The sequence below is a fragment of the Varanus komodoensis genome, unplaced genomic scaffold (genome assembly GCF_004798865.1).
Source record: "Varanus komodoensis strain SLA01 unplaced genomic scaffold, ASM479886v1 scaffold29_1, whole genome shotgun sequence".
In the NCBI taxonomy this organism is placed as follows: Eukaryota; Metazoa; Chordata; class Lepidosauria; order Squamata; family Varanidae; genus Varanus; species Varanus komodoensis.
The window spans coordinates 880770-896956 of NW_025335759.1; the positions used below are offsets into that span (position 1 = coordinate 880770).

A 16187-nucleotide genomic window follows, 5' to 3' on the forward strand; every position below is an offset into this window, starting at 1 on the left:
ATGCACGTCAACATCTGGCCAGAGAGCAGGGCATATGGCCATCAAGTCCCGAGTCCAACCTTAGCTAACTGCACCACTGCAGCTCCAAGGCTGCACAAAGCAGTAAAAGCAAGCACTTTTGTGCTCAGAAATGGACTGGAAGCCAGCAAAGTTCTCCTAACACTTGTGGGGCTCGCTATGCAGCAGCAAGCCTGGATTGGCCACCAAGTGTCCCTTTCAGAGGGAGTTGCAGCCAATTCCTGCTTCCAGCCCCAACGTGCCTGTGCTGTCTCTAGGTCTTCATACTACTGCTTGTTCCAGTTGAGCACTGAGAATGAGACATGTTCATCTGCATGCTTATGGTTGCGTGTGTGTATGAGAGAGAGAGAGAGAGAGAGAGAGCTGTCTTCCAATCAGTACTGAGGATTATGTTCAGAGCCTCTCCTTTCTCCCCTGCAGTCCCTGATGGATGATGGCAAAAGGGAGCTGGCGGTCAGCACCCTCCTCTTGACCCCCGCCAGCCGGGACATGGGCAGCTCCTTCACCTGCCGCGTCAGTAACCCAGCAGCCCCAGCCGGCAAGCAGACCACGGTCACCCTCAATGTGCAATGTAAGTCAGGGGGCGGCGGGATGTGCTGAGCAGAGTTCTCCTGCCCAATAAGGTAGCACCTGACTCACTAAGAAAGTGCAGGGAGGCTGTAGGAAGAAGCCAAATGTAAAATTTTAGCTATCTGGCCCTTCCTCAGCATTAATAGCCTGTCTGTCTGTACACAGAATTGTATAGAACTGGCAGCACAGAGGCAGCTAGTAAGAGACCCAAAGAAATGCAGAGACAGATAGTAAGACATCCAAGTCAGCACAGGCTGGGTACAATCTCCAGGTTAGGAAAGAAAATTTAAGGGGTTCATTAATATACGAAGGGTTGAGTTTGAGATGAAAGAAAACCATGCCTTTAGGAAAACCTCAGTAGGACTTTTATTCTAAGAACACAAACTGTTTAGGTTTTGCCCATTTCATTCTTCTGCCTTGCAGATCCACCTGTCGTTATGCTGTCAGTGCAACCCCAAACTGTACCTGAGGGCGGTAAAGTGAGCTTCCTCTGTACAGCCACCTCAAACCCTGAAGTGACAGGCTACAGGTAAGGGCTGGAAGAGCGGGAGATTCCTCTCCAAAGATCATGCAAGCAGACATGGTCTGCTTGTGACATGGCTAGGATGCCCCCTAATGGCAAACTGGAGGATTGCATGCTTAGTAGGTTTGGCCACTTCTGAAGGACAGGGAGCTAGCTCTGCTTTCTCCTTCTGGGATTATAGCCTTCTCCAAACACAAGCGCTTAAGAGGGCCTATCTGGAGCAGCATCCTGGTACCCGCAATGGCTAACCGGATGCCTAAGGAAAGCCCACAGACAGAGTACAAGAGCGGTATCTCTCTCCTGCTGTTGCTCTCCCATGAATGGCCGTCAAATGCATGCTGCTGTTAATTGTGGAGGCAGCACAAAACCATCCTGACTGGCTGCCATTCAAGCCCTTGTTCCCCATGCATTTCTTTCCTCCCTTACACTGCCACCCAAGCCAGTGCCCATCAAGATATATTGTGGGAGCCAGTCTTGTAGTTCATGTGATGAAATCATAGAATCATAGAACAGAAGAGGTAGAAGGGGAGCAATACGACACTCCAGAGGAAATCTCTTTTGTCTGTCCAGAATTTCTCACCACTCAGCTTCATGGGAAAGCTCCCAGGCTTTTAGTGTTATGCAAGAGACAGATCGACTTTTCTCTGTCCACTTTTTCCATATCATGAATAATTTTATAAATCTCCATCGTGTCCCTTGATTCACCCCATTGTTTGCCATTTTGTCATACAGAAAAGTCCCAAACAGTGTAACATTTCTCCTAGAGGAGTCCCTCATAAGGAAACTTTTCCTGAAAGGGGGCTCTCTGAACTGGATTCTCCTAGTGCCCCGCATGTCTTCACAGGTGGGCGAAAGGAGGGGTGCCCATTCCTGAAGCCAACGGCGACAGCTACGAGGCAACGGTTGACCAGTCCTTCTTCACTGAGCCTGTGTCCTGTGAGGTGTCAAATGCCGTGGGTAGCACCAATGTCAGCACACTGGTGGATGTGCATTGTGAGTAAAGCAGGCAGCCTGGCTCTTGAGAAGGGCAAGGGCACAGCATGGAGCTACGTAGCAATTCTTTGAATATGGAGGGGCCAGAGGCAAGCTCCTTGCCTCTTCACCTGAAGCAATAGGATAAAAAGCAGAGGGAAGGACAATCTCTCAGGAACTCTGGAGAGCTGCTGCCAGCCAGAGTTGGCAATAGATGGATAAAGGACCTAATTGCATATAAGGCCATTTCCTAGGTCCCTTAGATGGAGGGATAGGCAGCAAGGTTCAACAAGGTGACCCTGTTGCAGAACTGGGTTTACACCAGTGCTGGGCGATCTTTTCTTGGTGATCCTTTGGGAGCAATCTCTCAGGATGGAGCTGAAGGCAGTGATGGGCAAGGCCAGAACAAAGGTGGGTTTTTCTATCCCTGCATTTTGCTCCCATTTCTTCCCTCCAGTATTCATGGGCAAAAGAAACAAATATTGCATCATCAGCCCTGGAAAATAGGCACTCTGGAAAAGGATGGAGACCATGGTCCAGTCTGCACCATGGCGTTTTTAAAGCAGTGTCTTGCCGTCCATACCAGAAGCTATTTTGAATATTCATCCCGCAGCAAGAGGTTCCCAGTGTTGGTCTTGTCTTCCAAACCAGAGGGAAACAGGCATTAACTGAGGACTGGTAGTGTTACTTGAGGGTTCTCTTACCCTCAGCCAACCTCAGCCACCTGGGTTTGGATGGCCTTACAAACCATGGCAGCCCCCTCCCCACAGAGCTGAAGATGGACAGTGGTGGCCGGCACGGGCTCCACCCCATCCTGGACGGAATGCCAGGCCACTGCCCCCCCAGTGGTTTGCATCAGGGCATTTTTAAAAGCAGGCCGCTCCCGGCTGGAGGGGAAGCAGATCAGAGGAAGGGAAACTTGCTCAGGATTGCTGCTTCCTTCCTCAGTTCCACTATCCCAAAAGAGATGTCTAGCTTTGAATGCTCAGCCTGTCTGTCATTCGCATTGTGGCACTCAAAGCACAGCATATACATCTCTCAATCATCCTTACGATATCCCGCTCTTAGATAGCTGGGTATTACTATCCCCATGTTCTAGACGGGGGCAGAGAGGACACGGAGGATGAGGGATTGCATCCTGCCTAAGGTGGCCTGATAGGTGGCAGAGGTAGAATTTGAAGGAAGCGTCCTGATGTGCAGGCCTGTTTCTTAGCTGCTCTCAGCAACCCCTTCCCTCCACTGTTCTTCCTGCAGTCGGACCCCGCCTTGTCTCTCAGCCCAAGCCCCTCACTGTAGACGTGGGGGCAGATGCTTCTTTCACCTGTACCTGGACTGGGAATCCACCTCTCACCCTAGCCTGGACCAAGAAGGGATCGAGTGTGGTAAGTGGGGCACATCAGCAGTTTATTAACAGCCTTGCTGTCATCCAAGCAGCAGAGAACATAATGAGCAAAGGGATAACAAGGGATCTGGCAGAGAGAACTGGCAGTCTGGGGGTGGCAGGTAAGAAAGCAGAAAAATATGAGGGGGACAGGAGAAACTTGTGGCAGGGGAATGTTTCCTCAAAAATTGCTGGAAGGGGGGCTTTTGCATGCTTCTGTCCCCCATCCCTTGTTTCACGGGGTTTTTCCTTCAGGGAGTGTAGTGAGTGATTTATACCAGGAATCAACACTCCCACATAATGCCCATTTGAAAATTGCAAACCACACCAAAGGCTGGCACAGCAACCCTTCACCTTCCCCTCCCCACAAAAAAATAGGAATATAAGAAGAGTCCCACTGGGTCAGACCCCCGGTCCATCTTGCCCGGCATTCTGTAGCTGCCCAAGGGGACCCCCCCCCAGCAAGAAATGAGGGCAGGGGCATCGTCCCGCCTCTGGGGTTCACAAGCATACTGCCTCCAGTATGAGGAGTGGCGTCTCTCAGCACCCTCACTCACTTCTACGAGGCGGGAGAGATGCCTTCGGTTTCTGGGGAGCCACAGCCAGGCCACTTTGTACCAGCAGGTGCTGAGCAATGGCAACACGCTGCACCTCAAAGCCGTGGCGCAGGAGGACGCCGGGGTTTACGTCTGCAAAGCCATCGTGCCGCGCATCGGAGTGGCCGAGAAGGAGGTGACGCTGGCCGTGAATGGTGAGCAGTGGGGCAGCCCGGTGGGCAGGGCGGCCTTCCCAAGGGGGTCTTGCGCTGGGGTGCGCACCCTCCTGGCATCGTCCCTTTTCAGTCAAGCCAGGCTCCCCGCCTGTAGCCCTTTCAAATGGCAAAGAGGGGGGCTGGCGCACCAGGTGAAGGCCAGGTGTCTTCCTGCCCCTCTGGAGTTGGACCACCAGCCTGATCCCCTCCTCATTTGCAGGTCCACCGATCATCAGCACAGAGCCAAGCCAGCAGACAGCCGTGGGGACCAAGGCTCGGCTGGAGTGCCTGGTGGGAAGCATCCCCCCTCCTGACAGGATCGTAAGTGCTTCCTCCAAAGACTCCGTCCCTTGCCTTAATGGGACTGCGTCTCGTTCACAGTGGCACTGCTCCATCCGGAAAATCGGCACCAGATATAGAATCTGACAATTAAGAAATGCTTGAGTCTTGGGGACAAGCTTCTAGCCCTTAAGACATGCACAACATTGTGCAAGCGACTGGGGCTCCATCTGCCCAGGCTGTTGATGTCTCCATCAGGGTGCAAGCAGCATAGGAAGGGGCTTGCAGGAGCCAGTTCCTACAAGCTGAGTCCAAGTGGTGTGGAGAAATCCCCAGTTTATCACCACGCGCCCACTGGAGAGAAGGAAGGGGCTCCACTTTGCAGCCCTCACCCTCTGGTGGAAGGAAGATGGGCAGAGGGCAGGGGATGGTGCCTGTGCAGGGTGCTCAGCCCTCTCTGAGTGGGAGGCACGGAGGCTGGGGGCTCTCATGTCCGTGGGGCAGTGTATCCACTCCAGTTCAACTCTTAAGGAGCTATCCTAGTGCTGAACTCTACCTGTCCAGTACTTTTATTTTATTTTTTTATTTAAAACTTTTGTATGCCATCCCTTATGCCTTGGCATCTTGGGACGGCTCACAATCCATAAAACTGAAATACAATAGTAATAAAATCACATGTATAGAAACATAAATTCAATAAAAATTTACATAAAAGACAAAAGCAAAGCGACTGTTTGACACAATTACAATATAAATTTTTAAATTAGTGATTTAATAAAAAGGTATTGACCTGGCGCCAGAAAGAATATAAACTCGAAGCCAGGCGCGCCTCTCCAGGGAGCGCATTCCATAATCTGGGTGCCACCATTTAGTACCATGGACAGCTCCTTGAGAGTTCAAGCCTGGCAGATACACCAACCAGCTACCCTCAGCTGGCCAGCAGTCTTCCTCTCCAGGTTTAGGGCTTTAATGGTCAAAACCAGCACTTTAGAATGAACATAGAAATGCGCCTGTAGCCAGTGCAACCAGTACAATATAAGTGCAATATGTTCTGACCATTTGAGTCAATTTGTTGTAACATGGTGTCCTGCAAGAGCAGGGGGTCGGACCCGATGGCCTCCTTGGCCCCTTCCAACCCTACTGTTCTATGATCCTGTGGTTCTAGGTGCCAAGAAGCCCTTAATGGCTGCAAAGGACACCTTCCCAGCATCTTCAGCGGCAGCCACACATAGCAGTAATTTAGCTCTATCCCGGCGGTAACTGATGCATGCATAAGAACACATGTGCCTTTAAAATGAGAATAAAAATGCAGCTCAGTCTGCCTGACCTAAAGGAGGAGAGGCAAAACTCTGACTCAGTTGCTGATCCAGCATTTGGCTCCCTGGCACAGACATTTATGCCATCAGGTTTATTTATTTCAATTCATATCCTTTGTCTCATGTTTTTAAAAAGCCTCAGGGCAGCCAGCAACAGGGGCAACCAACAATAAAAAGTGTTATTGGTAGGATGAAATTCAATTAAAAAATAAATGGTCTCAGTAGCATTGATGTTGCTGTATTATTAATAGAACAATAAGTCTGAAATAAAATTCACATCTTCCCACGAAGACCCCTGGAGCAGTGACAGCGTTAGGCTGCTCAGTGGGAGCTGGCTTCCGAGCGGACCTGCCGAAGATTGCCCTGTTAGCCAGAAAGAGTCCTGCACTGACCCTGAAAAACCAAACCCAGGCCAGCCGGGCAGACTTCTACAGGGCAGCCTTCCCCAGTCAGTTATCCTCCATGAGTGCTGGCCTACAACTCCCATCAACCCCAACCATTGTGCTGCTGGTTGCGGATGATGGGAGTTGTAGGGGAAACATCTGGAGGGCAGTAGGTAGGAGAAGGCTTTTCAGTAGGAGGAAGGCATCAAGGAGACAACAGGTGAGGTCCCAGAACCGGGCTTTGAGATGGTCCCTCTGTTCTCTGTGCTGGCACAGAACCCGCTTCCGCAGCACCGTGCTTTGATTTCACCATCTCACTGAGATAACTTGGAAGCTGAGGCAGGCTGGAATAGTATGGAGACCTGCCACTACAGGATAGAAGCTGGTGCCTCATAGAAGTCAGACTCTTGGTCCTTCAAGCCCAGTATGGTCTCCCTGATAGGCATTGCCTGCAGGGCTCCAGGCACAGATGATCTCACCCTGACTTGGAGATGCCACAGACTGAACTTGGGACTTTGGGCGTGCAAAGCAGGTGCTCCGCCACTGAGCTATGGGCCCATAGAAAAATCCCTGCTGGGTCTGACCAGATGTTCTTGAGCATTGCATCCCATTTCACACAGTAGCTACCCAGATGCTTCCAAGAGCTCCCATCTTCTCCCAGCTGTTGTCTCCTACTTGAGCTTAGACAGTGTCATCCTCTTTTAAAGCCATGGATGGACCTCTCCTCCTGCACTAATCTGCCCAGAACCCTTTTGAGATTGCTGTGAGTAGAACTCATCACAGCATCCTCCCCCTTCCCAGATATGTTGGATGACAACTCCCCATTGTGCTAGGTAGGGATGATGTGAGTTGTAGTCCAAACCATCTGGAGGATACCAAATTGCAGGTGCCCAAATGGAAGGTTTACAGTTCCTGTGAGTTGCATTCTGAGCAGTTTCCAATCAATGGACTGGGGAGCTTTCAGCAGATGGCATTTTGCCTTTGGTCCCTCTCATGCCCAGTAGAGGCAGAATGAATTAGGGCTGTAGCCAGAATAAATCACTGGCTATGCCTGCATGTAAAATTGCTTAATTTGTCGAATGCATATGGGTTTCTGAATGCAACTTTCCTTGGTGCAGGGAACGCTCACGGTTCTGGTCTTTGATTTTGCAATCACTAGCTAGATGAGACAGCAGGATGTCTGTAGCTGGTGCTCTCCAGAGTTTGCAAAGTGGTAAATGTAGCTTCTGGGAATAAATGAAGTGTGGATTTGGACTACACTGCGTGATGGAATTAACATTTTCTCTCTGCATTATTTTTTCCTGTTTGAATCACATGTATACACACAGATATTGCAAACACCTTTCCCATATGTCAGAACACACAGGTGCCATGATACCTGTGGGGCAAACAGCTTCAAAGGAGGGCTGCAATTTTCAATTGAGGAAACAGCACAAAGGGGGATAAATTAAACCTGCTTGCCCAGTCCTGTTGTCCCAGTCTGTCCCCATGCAGGAGACTTCTCTCAGGCAGTGCAGCTACGGCGTGATGCTTTGCATGTGTTTTCATGGTGCTAGCAAAAGCTGCATCCTCAAAAGGCAGTGGATAATGTAACTGTGAATCGTTCCGAGTGAAGATTCGATGCATAGGCACCAAGGAAGCTCTCATATACTGAGCCACACTTTTTGGTCCACCTAGCCCAATATTGTCGACACTGATTGGCAGCAAGGGCTGGCCATGGTTTCAGGAAGGACTATGTAGGACTGGTCCTTCCTGGAGATGCCAAGGGTTGACCCTAAGACCTTCTGTATGCAAAGGGGCTCTACCACTGACCTTCTCCTCCCTAATTCTCCCAGCATCCCATGTAAGCATAGCCCAAGATGGGCCAGCACATCATTTGCATCTTTAAATCATTCCACAAGGACATCTACTAACATCCAATGAGCTATTCAGGTGACAATGGTTGTTTTCTGCACTTGGGTTGCAAACAGACAGAGAGGATCTGCCTGAGCATGGGGGAAATAAGCAGGTTTGTCTGGCCAATTCCTTCCAGTGACCAGCTGGCCTCTCAGTGGCCGCAGGCATGTGGAGTGGGGGCCTGGCTGGCCAGCCATTTCGCATGTGCAGGCCTCATGTCGCTCGCCGATGTGCTCCCCATCGGCCTGCGGCACGAATTCTTTCTCCTTCCGCTCGCAACAGGCATGGGCGTGGGGAGAGCGGGTGCTGGATGCTGGCTCGCTGGACCGCTTCTCAGTGGACACCATGGTGACGGACCAAGGGGTGCTCTCGGCCTTGCTGATCGACCCAACGCACGACGCCGACTTCGCACTCCCCTACAACTGCACTGCTTGGAACCGGTTTGGAGCACGCTCTGCTGCAGTCAGCCTGCGCCGCCAAGGTGAGCAGTGCCGTTGCACCAGGGAGCCTTCGCAGGGATCCCCTGGGCCTGGGGTCTCCCCCGTGGACTCTTGCGTGCATGGACGCGCTGGGGGCCCAGCGCCACCAAGCAAAGGGCTGCCCTGCAGCACCATCTGCACTGGATCCAAAGAGTGGATTCCGAGGTGGAGTTCAGGGTTACCTCTGCCTTGGATTAGGGTCGTGAACATTCTGCACTGCTTTTACTGGCAGCCATTTTGTGAGGTCCCCAAGCGCCTGTGCTTTGGACAACCACTCCCATTGGCCTCAGTCTGCATGGGCAAAGGTCAGGGGTGATGGGACTGGTAGTCCAAGATCTCTGGAGGGCTTATTCTGCAAGGAAGGGCATTAAAGTAAACCTGCCTGGGCCCTATCAGACTCCTGCCCAGAGCCTGCTCACAGCCCCCTCTCTGCCCCAGGCCCCTCCTTCGCCAGCAGTGAGCACTGGGACCTTGGCAGAGGCCGCAGCCTGGACAGCTCCACCCACTGGGCCTGGCCCGGTTCTGATTCCTCCCCATTGTGTACTGTCGGAGAGCTGGCTTTTTGAGGCTACCTCAGGTTGCATCCCGATGGGGTGCTGGAAGCCAAGGCTCACCCCTGCCAGCCCCCTTGTGTCCGCACCAGGGTGGGAGTTCTGAGTCGGAGCTATCGCTCCATAGCTGCAAAGCTCCATTCAACGAATCGCTGCCTCTCAACGTAGCCCCACTGCAGAGTGGCTGAAGTGGAAGCTGGATGGGATGGCCTCTCGCCACTTGCTCTGAACTCCCTGAGGAAAAGTCGGGCTTGCAGATACAATCAATCAGACTTCCCTTGGGCGGGAGATGATGGGGGTTGTTGCCCATACATCTGGAGGGCACCAGGCTGTAACAGACGCGTCAGGCAAAACGTTAACATGACTAATTCTCCCACCAGAGGTCTGGTCCGTCCTCATCTTGGGTGCCCTGGCAGCCTCCGGAGTTGGTGCGCTCCTCATCCTGGTTGTCTTCGTCTCTCTGTGTTACCGACGCAAGCGCTGCAGGAAAGGTGAGGATCCCGTGGCTCCCTGCAGCACCTCCTCCCCGCTCTGCTTTGCCACGTCTTCTCTGCTCAAACCGAACAGAGCGTAGCGGCTCCCTGGTGCCTGGAAGCAGGTGCTTGTTCTGGAGGGGGCATAGTCCAGCAGAGTGCGAGGCCTGTGCAGTCGCAGGTCTGGGGCCAAACCAGCAGGAGGCCTTTCTGCCGCCTTCCCCCGGAAGAGAGCACCACGGACAGGAGGGTCTCGCTGCACCGCTATCCTGCTCGTGGGACCCTGTGGACAGCTAGTCGGCCCCTTTGGGAACAGAATGCTGGCCTGGATGAAGCCTTGGTCTGATCCAGCACAGCTCCTCTTGGGATCCTCTGCACCACAAGCAGAGGATGTTCCTGGTCCTTCCAGACAAAGCTCCACTGCTGAGAACCCCGAGCTGTCTTCTTTTCAACCGTATGATTTAGGGCAGGTGATTTAGGGCAGGTGGTCCTCCTGTTGTCATTGTTGCTGCAGTGATCCAGAAATCCTGGCTGATCACCTGCAAACCAGCCAGAGATCCCCAGAGGTCCCAGGTCTACCTCCTGCTCACCCCTGAACTAGACAGCGCCATACCTGACAGCCAGATTTGTTTCAAGGCAGCTTCCTCAGTTCAGAGCCTTCACCCAGCTCTACCACTCCAGGGCAAGGTGCAATCAGTCCTTTGGGTGCTGTTTGCTGTTCTTAGGCATAGACAGAATTCTCCAGACACGCATGACCAAACGATAAACTGTTACCTAGTGAGTCACAGGACAAAGATTCCTACTTCATTACATCAGGCGAGCCCCTTAATATGAATTGGGGAAACCCTAAAACGAGTCCTGCCATACAACACAAGCCAAATAGGAGCCCACACCTTTGCAGCAGGTGCATAGAAAGCTGCCCAGCACTAGGTCAAGCCATTTATCCATCCGTCTGAGTACTGCTCGCTTGAGGCCCTCATACCTGGCCCTCCTGGGGTCCCATTCTGGCCCTTCCCATGCACCTTTTCCAAATGACCTTTGCCTCTGGTTTCATAGCCTTTCCCCCAGCCATGGCAATCATTTCCCTATCTTTTCTGGACCCTTTTCTACCCATTCTGAAAGGTTGAAATGACTCTCCTAAGGTTTAGCTCCAGGCAGCAAACACACTGATATCAGAGACATTGTTAGCCTTACCCACTCTGTCTTTGTTCCTGCCCACAAGTGCAGCTGGTCCCGGAGGACTCCTCTGAAATGGAGTAGCTTCTCTATCTTTTGACCCTTGACTGCAGCTCTCTGAGTCCTGCCACCACACTGGAAATGAGTTTTCTATAGGTATATCCCTCACTCCACCTCCACCCCCAAAATGGAGCTTTCAGCACTGTTGGATACCAAGGTTCAGCAGCAAACTGCCATTCCCCTGCCCCCTTCCAGGAAGCCCGCTTGGTGCCCATCCCTGCTCCAAGTCTTTGGCCAAGGGTCTTTTAAAGGAGAGACGCCCCTGACTTAACCTTGAACCTCCAGCCTCTTCCTGTGGTGATGTGCTGCGATTCCTCCCAAGCAGTGAAGTTCATGGCGGCAATGTGCAGCCAGAGCGCCTGCGATGCTGTGCTCCTGCCACGGCCAGCAGAGGGCACTATGTGATGCCTGTGCTGGTCTTTTCTGCAGCCAAGCGGGGGACGCAGCTCTCCAAAGCAGACATCCTGGTGCAGATCACAAGCGAGAGCAGCCCCAGCAGGCCCAGCGAGGCAGAAGATGATGCCAAGGAGCCCATGGTGAGTAAAGCCGGTGAGCCACTCTCCTGAGTGATGGCACTGCTATGGCCGGACCCTAGGGCTGCAGTCCAGGGCCCTGCAGCCCACGGGGGCCCACTCAGGGAGGGCCAGGTGAGGAGGCCATCAGGGCAGCCGAGGCCAGCTCCACCTCAGCCACAACGGTCCCGCAATTAAGAACCAGTCTCAAAACGGCTCATGCTCAGAGGACAAAGATGAAGATGATCAGGATTGGGAAACACTTTTGTTGGTGGTGTTCCTCCAACCCTCTCATGAAGTAGCATCCATTTTAAAGCACGGAATGGCAAGCAGACAAGGGAGGGAAGAAAAACGCCGGCTTCACAACCAAAGTAAGGCACGTGGCCATCTCAGCTTGGAGGGGTGCATTTAGACCATCACACCTGGGTCTGAAATGACCCACCTGCACCACTGAAGCTGTGATTGCTGTCCCAAACCACAGCAGCTGCCCCACAGAAAACATTCTGCTGAACGACCCCCTACCTCTCACCACCAGCCTGTACAACAGAGAAAGGCAACAGAGAAAGGTGGAGATCAGTCAGGAGACCTGATCTCCACCCCCCAGCCCAAACCAGTGGGTCAGATGATGTTGGGGCAGCCTGACCCTTGAAGCTCTGCCCTGCCTGGACACCATCCCCCACCCCACCTTCTAACAAATGTTCTTATTTTCTCCGTGCAGAGAGAGGCAGGCAGAAAGGGACTCAGCCGGGGTTTGAAGAAGTGAGCGCAGCTGGGGTGGACAACTGCTCCTTGCACCACTAATCCCCCTACAACACCCACTCCCTATTCTGTGCCCTCCAAGCACCCCCAGACTCCACTGGGAAGCTTCATTGACTCCTTGGGGAAGAACCCCCTTACCTACTTTCTGCAAACCTTGAAAGGTCCTCCAACCCCACAGATGCCCCATTCTTGTGTCTGGATGGAGCCGCTTTGGCTGCAGAAGCTGAGCTAATTGCCCCTGGACATTGTTAACATGGAGAAAAGTGGGGTGCCCTCCAGACCTGCAAGTGGGGTGCAACTGGAGGAGATGTTGGTCCTGGGGCATCCGTCAGCCCTGAACCATGCTCACTTTTCCCCTTCATCCCCTCCAGGCCACAAGCAGCGAGTCTCCGGGTACATCCCACACAGAGCACAGCGAAATCCTAGAGGATGACGATGGGAGCCAAGAGCTGAAGGTGAGCTCAGCTAGGACTGCAGAGGATGAATTGCTGTCTCCTCTGTTTCATTTCTTTAAAATATTTCCAGACCACCTTTTTGGGTCAAACCCCCTAAAGCAAGCTTCCAAATATATATTCACAATACAGATTCATGAAAGTTTCAAAGCCTAAACTGCCATGTGCCCTCCAGATATTTTGATCTGTAACTCCCATCATCCTTCACATTAGCTATTGTGGCTGGGGCTGATGGGAGTGGTAGGCCAAAGCATCTAGAAGGTCCCAGCTGCCATATGGACCCCCTATCCCTTTAAAAAAAGTCACATGACTGTAAAATTTGCCTTCCTAGATCAAGGCAAAGGTTCATCCCTTTACAGTATCCTGTCTTTAGTAATATGTCCAATCAGAGGCCTCAGAGATGGTAACAAGAAGGGAGATGGTGGCAAAGGCACCTCTTCTGGCTCACCTCCACTTCTAATTCTTAGTGGCAGACTGCCTTAAGCCTGGAGGCTATCTTCTTAAAGCTATCTCAGCCAGTGACCATTGTCATATTTTGTGGCAAACCTGTTAATCTTATGCCTGCCTTCACCATGTAGCAAGCATACATCACATTAATTACATTACATTAATTGCATTGCATTACATTTTTATCCCTCCTACCAAGATGCTCAGAGTGTTTTTTCCTTCTCCTTCATCTCCATTTTAGTCTCAAAACAACCATGTTAGGTAGGTTAGGCTGAAAGGCTGACTGGGGACTCAAACTCAGAGCTCCCCACTCCTGGTCCAAAGGGCCAACCCAGGGAAGCTGGATCTGAGGGCAGAATTCCATTCTCAAGTTGCCTTTGGGGTCACAAGCCAGCGGTGGGTGGGGCCAAAGACAAGTGAGGCGGGGCTCAAGGGGCACACGTGCCGGCATCTTTGAGCTTAACGCTCTTACAGTCACCAGCAGGGCCTTAGGAGAACCAGTTCAGCCTCTCGACAGCGGAGTGGGGAAGCGGTACGAAAGCCAGGAAATGATCAGTGCTTTAGAGAAAGGGGTGAGGAAATGGAGAGGGTTGGAAGAGGGTCTCAGGAAGGCTGAATGTGGCTCCCAGACACTGTAAATTGTTCTTCAGATTCTTTGGAGTAGATGCACTAAACTTGTTCCAATGGGATTTCATGCTTTTCCTCTTCTCCTTCTCAGGATCCCACCAATGGCTACTACAAAGTACGGGCCCATGAGGAACCATGCCTGGGAAGCGGCTTCTCTGAATACACACCAGCCCCCCGACCTTTGTTTGGGGCCACTTCTCTGTACCCCTCTGCAGGGCCAGTGCAGCCCAAGCTGTACGAATACACGCACCGCTACACCTTGGGCACGCCGGGCTCCCGCTCGGGCTATGACCCCCACGAGCGACTTTTCCCTCAGGAGAACATATACAGCGGGACGGCCTACCTCACAGCCCCCTACAGCCGGGCCTTCACCAGTTACGTCAAGCCCAGCAGCTATGAGAAGGCCGAGAGCGGGTACGAACCGTCGGATCAGGCGAGCAAGGCTTCGGGGTGCTCACGCTTCTCCTACACCTCCTTGTCCCAACAGTCTGACTATGGCCGCCCCGCTCAGCAGCGCATGCAGACACACGTATGACTCGTGTCTGGCCCCTGCCAAGCTCCTGTCGCTCCAGAGAAAAGGGAACAAACTTCCACTTTGGCTAACAGACTCCAGAAGCCGGGTGATGAGACTTGATGTCTTGACCTTGTCCAGAGGATGCTCCCTTTTCATCTTCCGGGGAAGGTGGCGGGGAAACGGCAATTCCGCAGCCTCCAGCAGCAGCGACCCAAAATGGCCAATGGCCTGCTTGTTTGTCACCTCCCAACTGGAACTGGCCTCATTTTGTCTTGACTGGGAGGAAGCCAAACGATCATCTGCCTTCATGTCAGGACATGAGGTGGATCCAAGCAATGAAATGCACTCCTGGGTGGAAGTGGAGGTTAAGCTCTTGTTTTGTGGCTGGTCTGAGCCTGTAAGAATTCGGAATCAAAATGGTGGATGTTGCGGCTTGACAGACAAAAGCACAGGCATGAGGAGCCGGCGGGTGCGCCGGGAGGTGCACCATCCTGTGCTGTAAGCCTCTGCAGTGGAACTATGTGATGCTTGTTCTGGGCTCCCTACCTGGGTTGCCCCAAGGGCAATCTCCTACCATGAAGGCGAAACTCTCCTGCCATTGCATGATTCTGGGAAATTTCTACGCATGGGCGCTAGTGCTTGCATTTTAATTTTCCTGGCTTGATTGCTGTGGTTTAAATAATTCCCTCTTCCTTCCCCCCCACCCCACCCTTTAGCTGTGGAGGGGCTTCTTGATGGATACAGAAGCAGCTAGATCCCCACCCAACCCTTTAATTCAAATAACCGGCACATCACCAAGTTGCACAAGCCAGATCGGGAGATGGCTGTGGTGCTCAGCACTGACGCCAGTACGGGACCTGGAAAGACTCTTGAGGTGCAAATATCCAAATGACAGCATCGTGCTGAGGACTATAACCCGATTTTTAAAAAGCCAAGAGTGAAGCATGGGGGAAAGCAGGAAACCGAAAAACAATGGGATCTGTCGATTTCATGTGTGTGTGTGATTTTTTTAATATAATAAGTTATTCCTTGTTATTACTTTTTTTGCCTTAAACATATTTCTCTGCTGTGGGTGTTTCTGACATTTTTGCTTTGGTCTTTCCAGAATCATTGGGGTTGGTTTAATTTTTGCTTTGTGTTTTCTTTTTCTTTGTTTTGTATTTTGCGTTTTTTGCTCTCTTAGAATGGGATTTCACTGAAGCATTCTACAGCCATGCCTGTTTGGATGTGTGGTACTTTATAACAGAAGAGAGGAAATGTTCAATATCTTGCCTACTGCAGAATTCAAATATTTATATTTAATTTTTTTAAAAAATGGGAACGACTGATTCTTCATTATTTCAGCATTGTCCGGTGGCAGGAACACTTCAGCCTACTAGGTAGCAGGATAGTGAACGGAAAGACGCCCAAGGCATAATTCAAGGAGCTGCTTTCCACCGAAAGGTCCTTCATGGTGTAGTGGAGCCAGGGCTCCCAGGATCAAAGTGCAAGAATTTCTGATTGGCACAGATGACATTATCTTCCTCCCCTCCAGGTCTTCCTTGTTCTCTCTGCAGGTAGCTGCCACCCTCACAATAGCTGGGGAGAATTAATTTTCCCAGCAGCGATAGACTATTCTGAGCTTTCACGCTTACAATGCAAAGTATTTTGAAATAGCCTGGTGTTACCAAGGCAATTAAGACCCATTAGCTTTGGTTTGTTAACAGGGTTCATCTCTGCTGTCCAGATTATGTTTGCGACCTCCTTGGGCATGCGGTCATGGGAGCTGTTGTGATGAGCTTCAGAGTTCATTACTACACCGTGGAACATACTTTGGCTTGACTTCCTTCAGGACATGTGTGTTATGTGCCATCGAATCACCGCCAACTTATGGCAACCCTATAAAGGAACCCCCTCCCAAATGTTCTTTCCATGACAGCTCCATACAGCTCTCCCAGGGTCAAGGCTGTGGCTTCCTGGATGGATTCAATCCATCCTATTTTTAGTCTTCTTTTTTGCTTTCCACCTTTTTCCCTACCATGATTGCCTTCCCTTCTCATGATGTGTCT

General features: G+C 51.7%; 1 protein-coding gene across 1 annotated transcript in view; it reads left to right on the forward strand.

The window, feature by feature from the left end:
- The window catches only part of KIRREL2 (kirre like nephrin family adhesion molecule 2), a 45521-nt gene extending 30107 nt beyond the window's left edge, over positions 1 to 15414 (forward strand). Inside the window, exons 5-15 of the mRNA XM_044435336.1 lie at positions 439 to 589; positions 1012 to 1117; positions 1956 to 2104; positions 3338 to 3465; positions 4089 to 4215; positions 4436 to 4536; positions 8372 to 8570; positions 9500 to 9610; positions 11258 to 11364; positions 12471 to 12554; positions 13717 to 15414. Coding sequence (XP_044291271.1) covers positions 439 to 589; positions 1012 to 1117; positions 1956 to 2104; positions 3338 to 3465; positions 4089 to 4215; positions 4436 to 4536; positions 8372 to 8570; positions 9500 to 9610; positions 11258 to 11364; positions 12471 to 12554; positions 13717 to 14160 — 1707 coding nt within the window. The 3' untranslated portion in view covers positions 14161 to 15414. The remainder of the gene's footprint in view (positions 1 to 438; positions 590 to 1011; positions 1118 to 1955; positions 2105 to 3337; positions 3466 to 4088; positions 4216 to 4435; positions 4537 to 8371; positions 8571 to 9499; positions 9611 to 11257; positions 11365 to 12470; positions 12555 to 13716) is intronic.
- Positions 15415 to 16187: the final 773 nt, after the last annotated feature.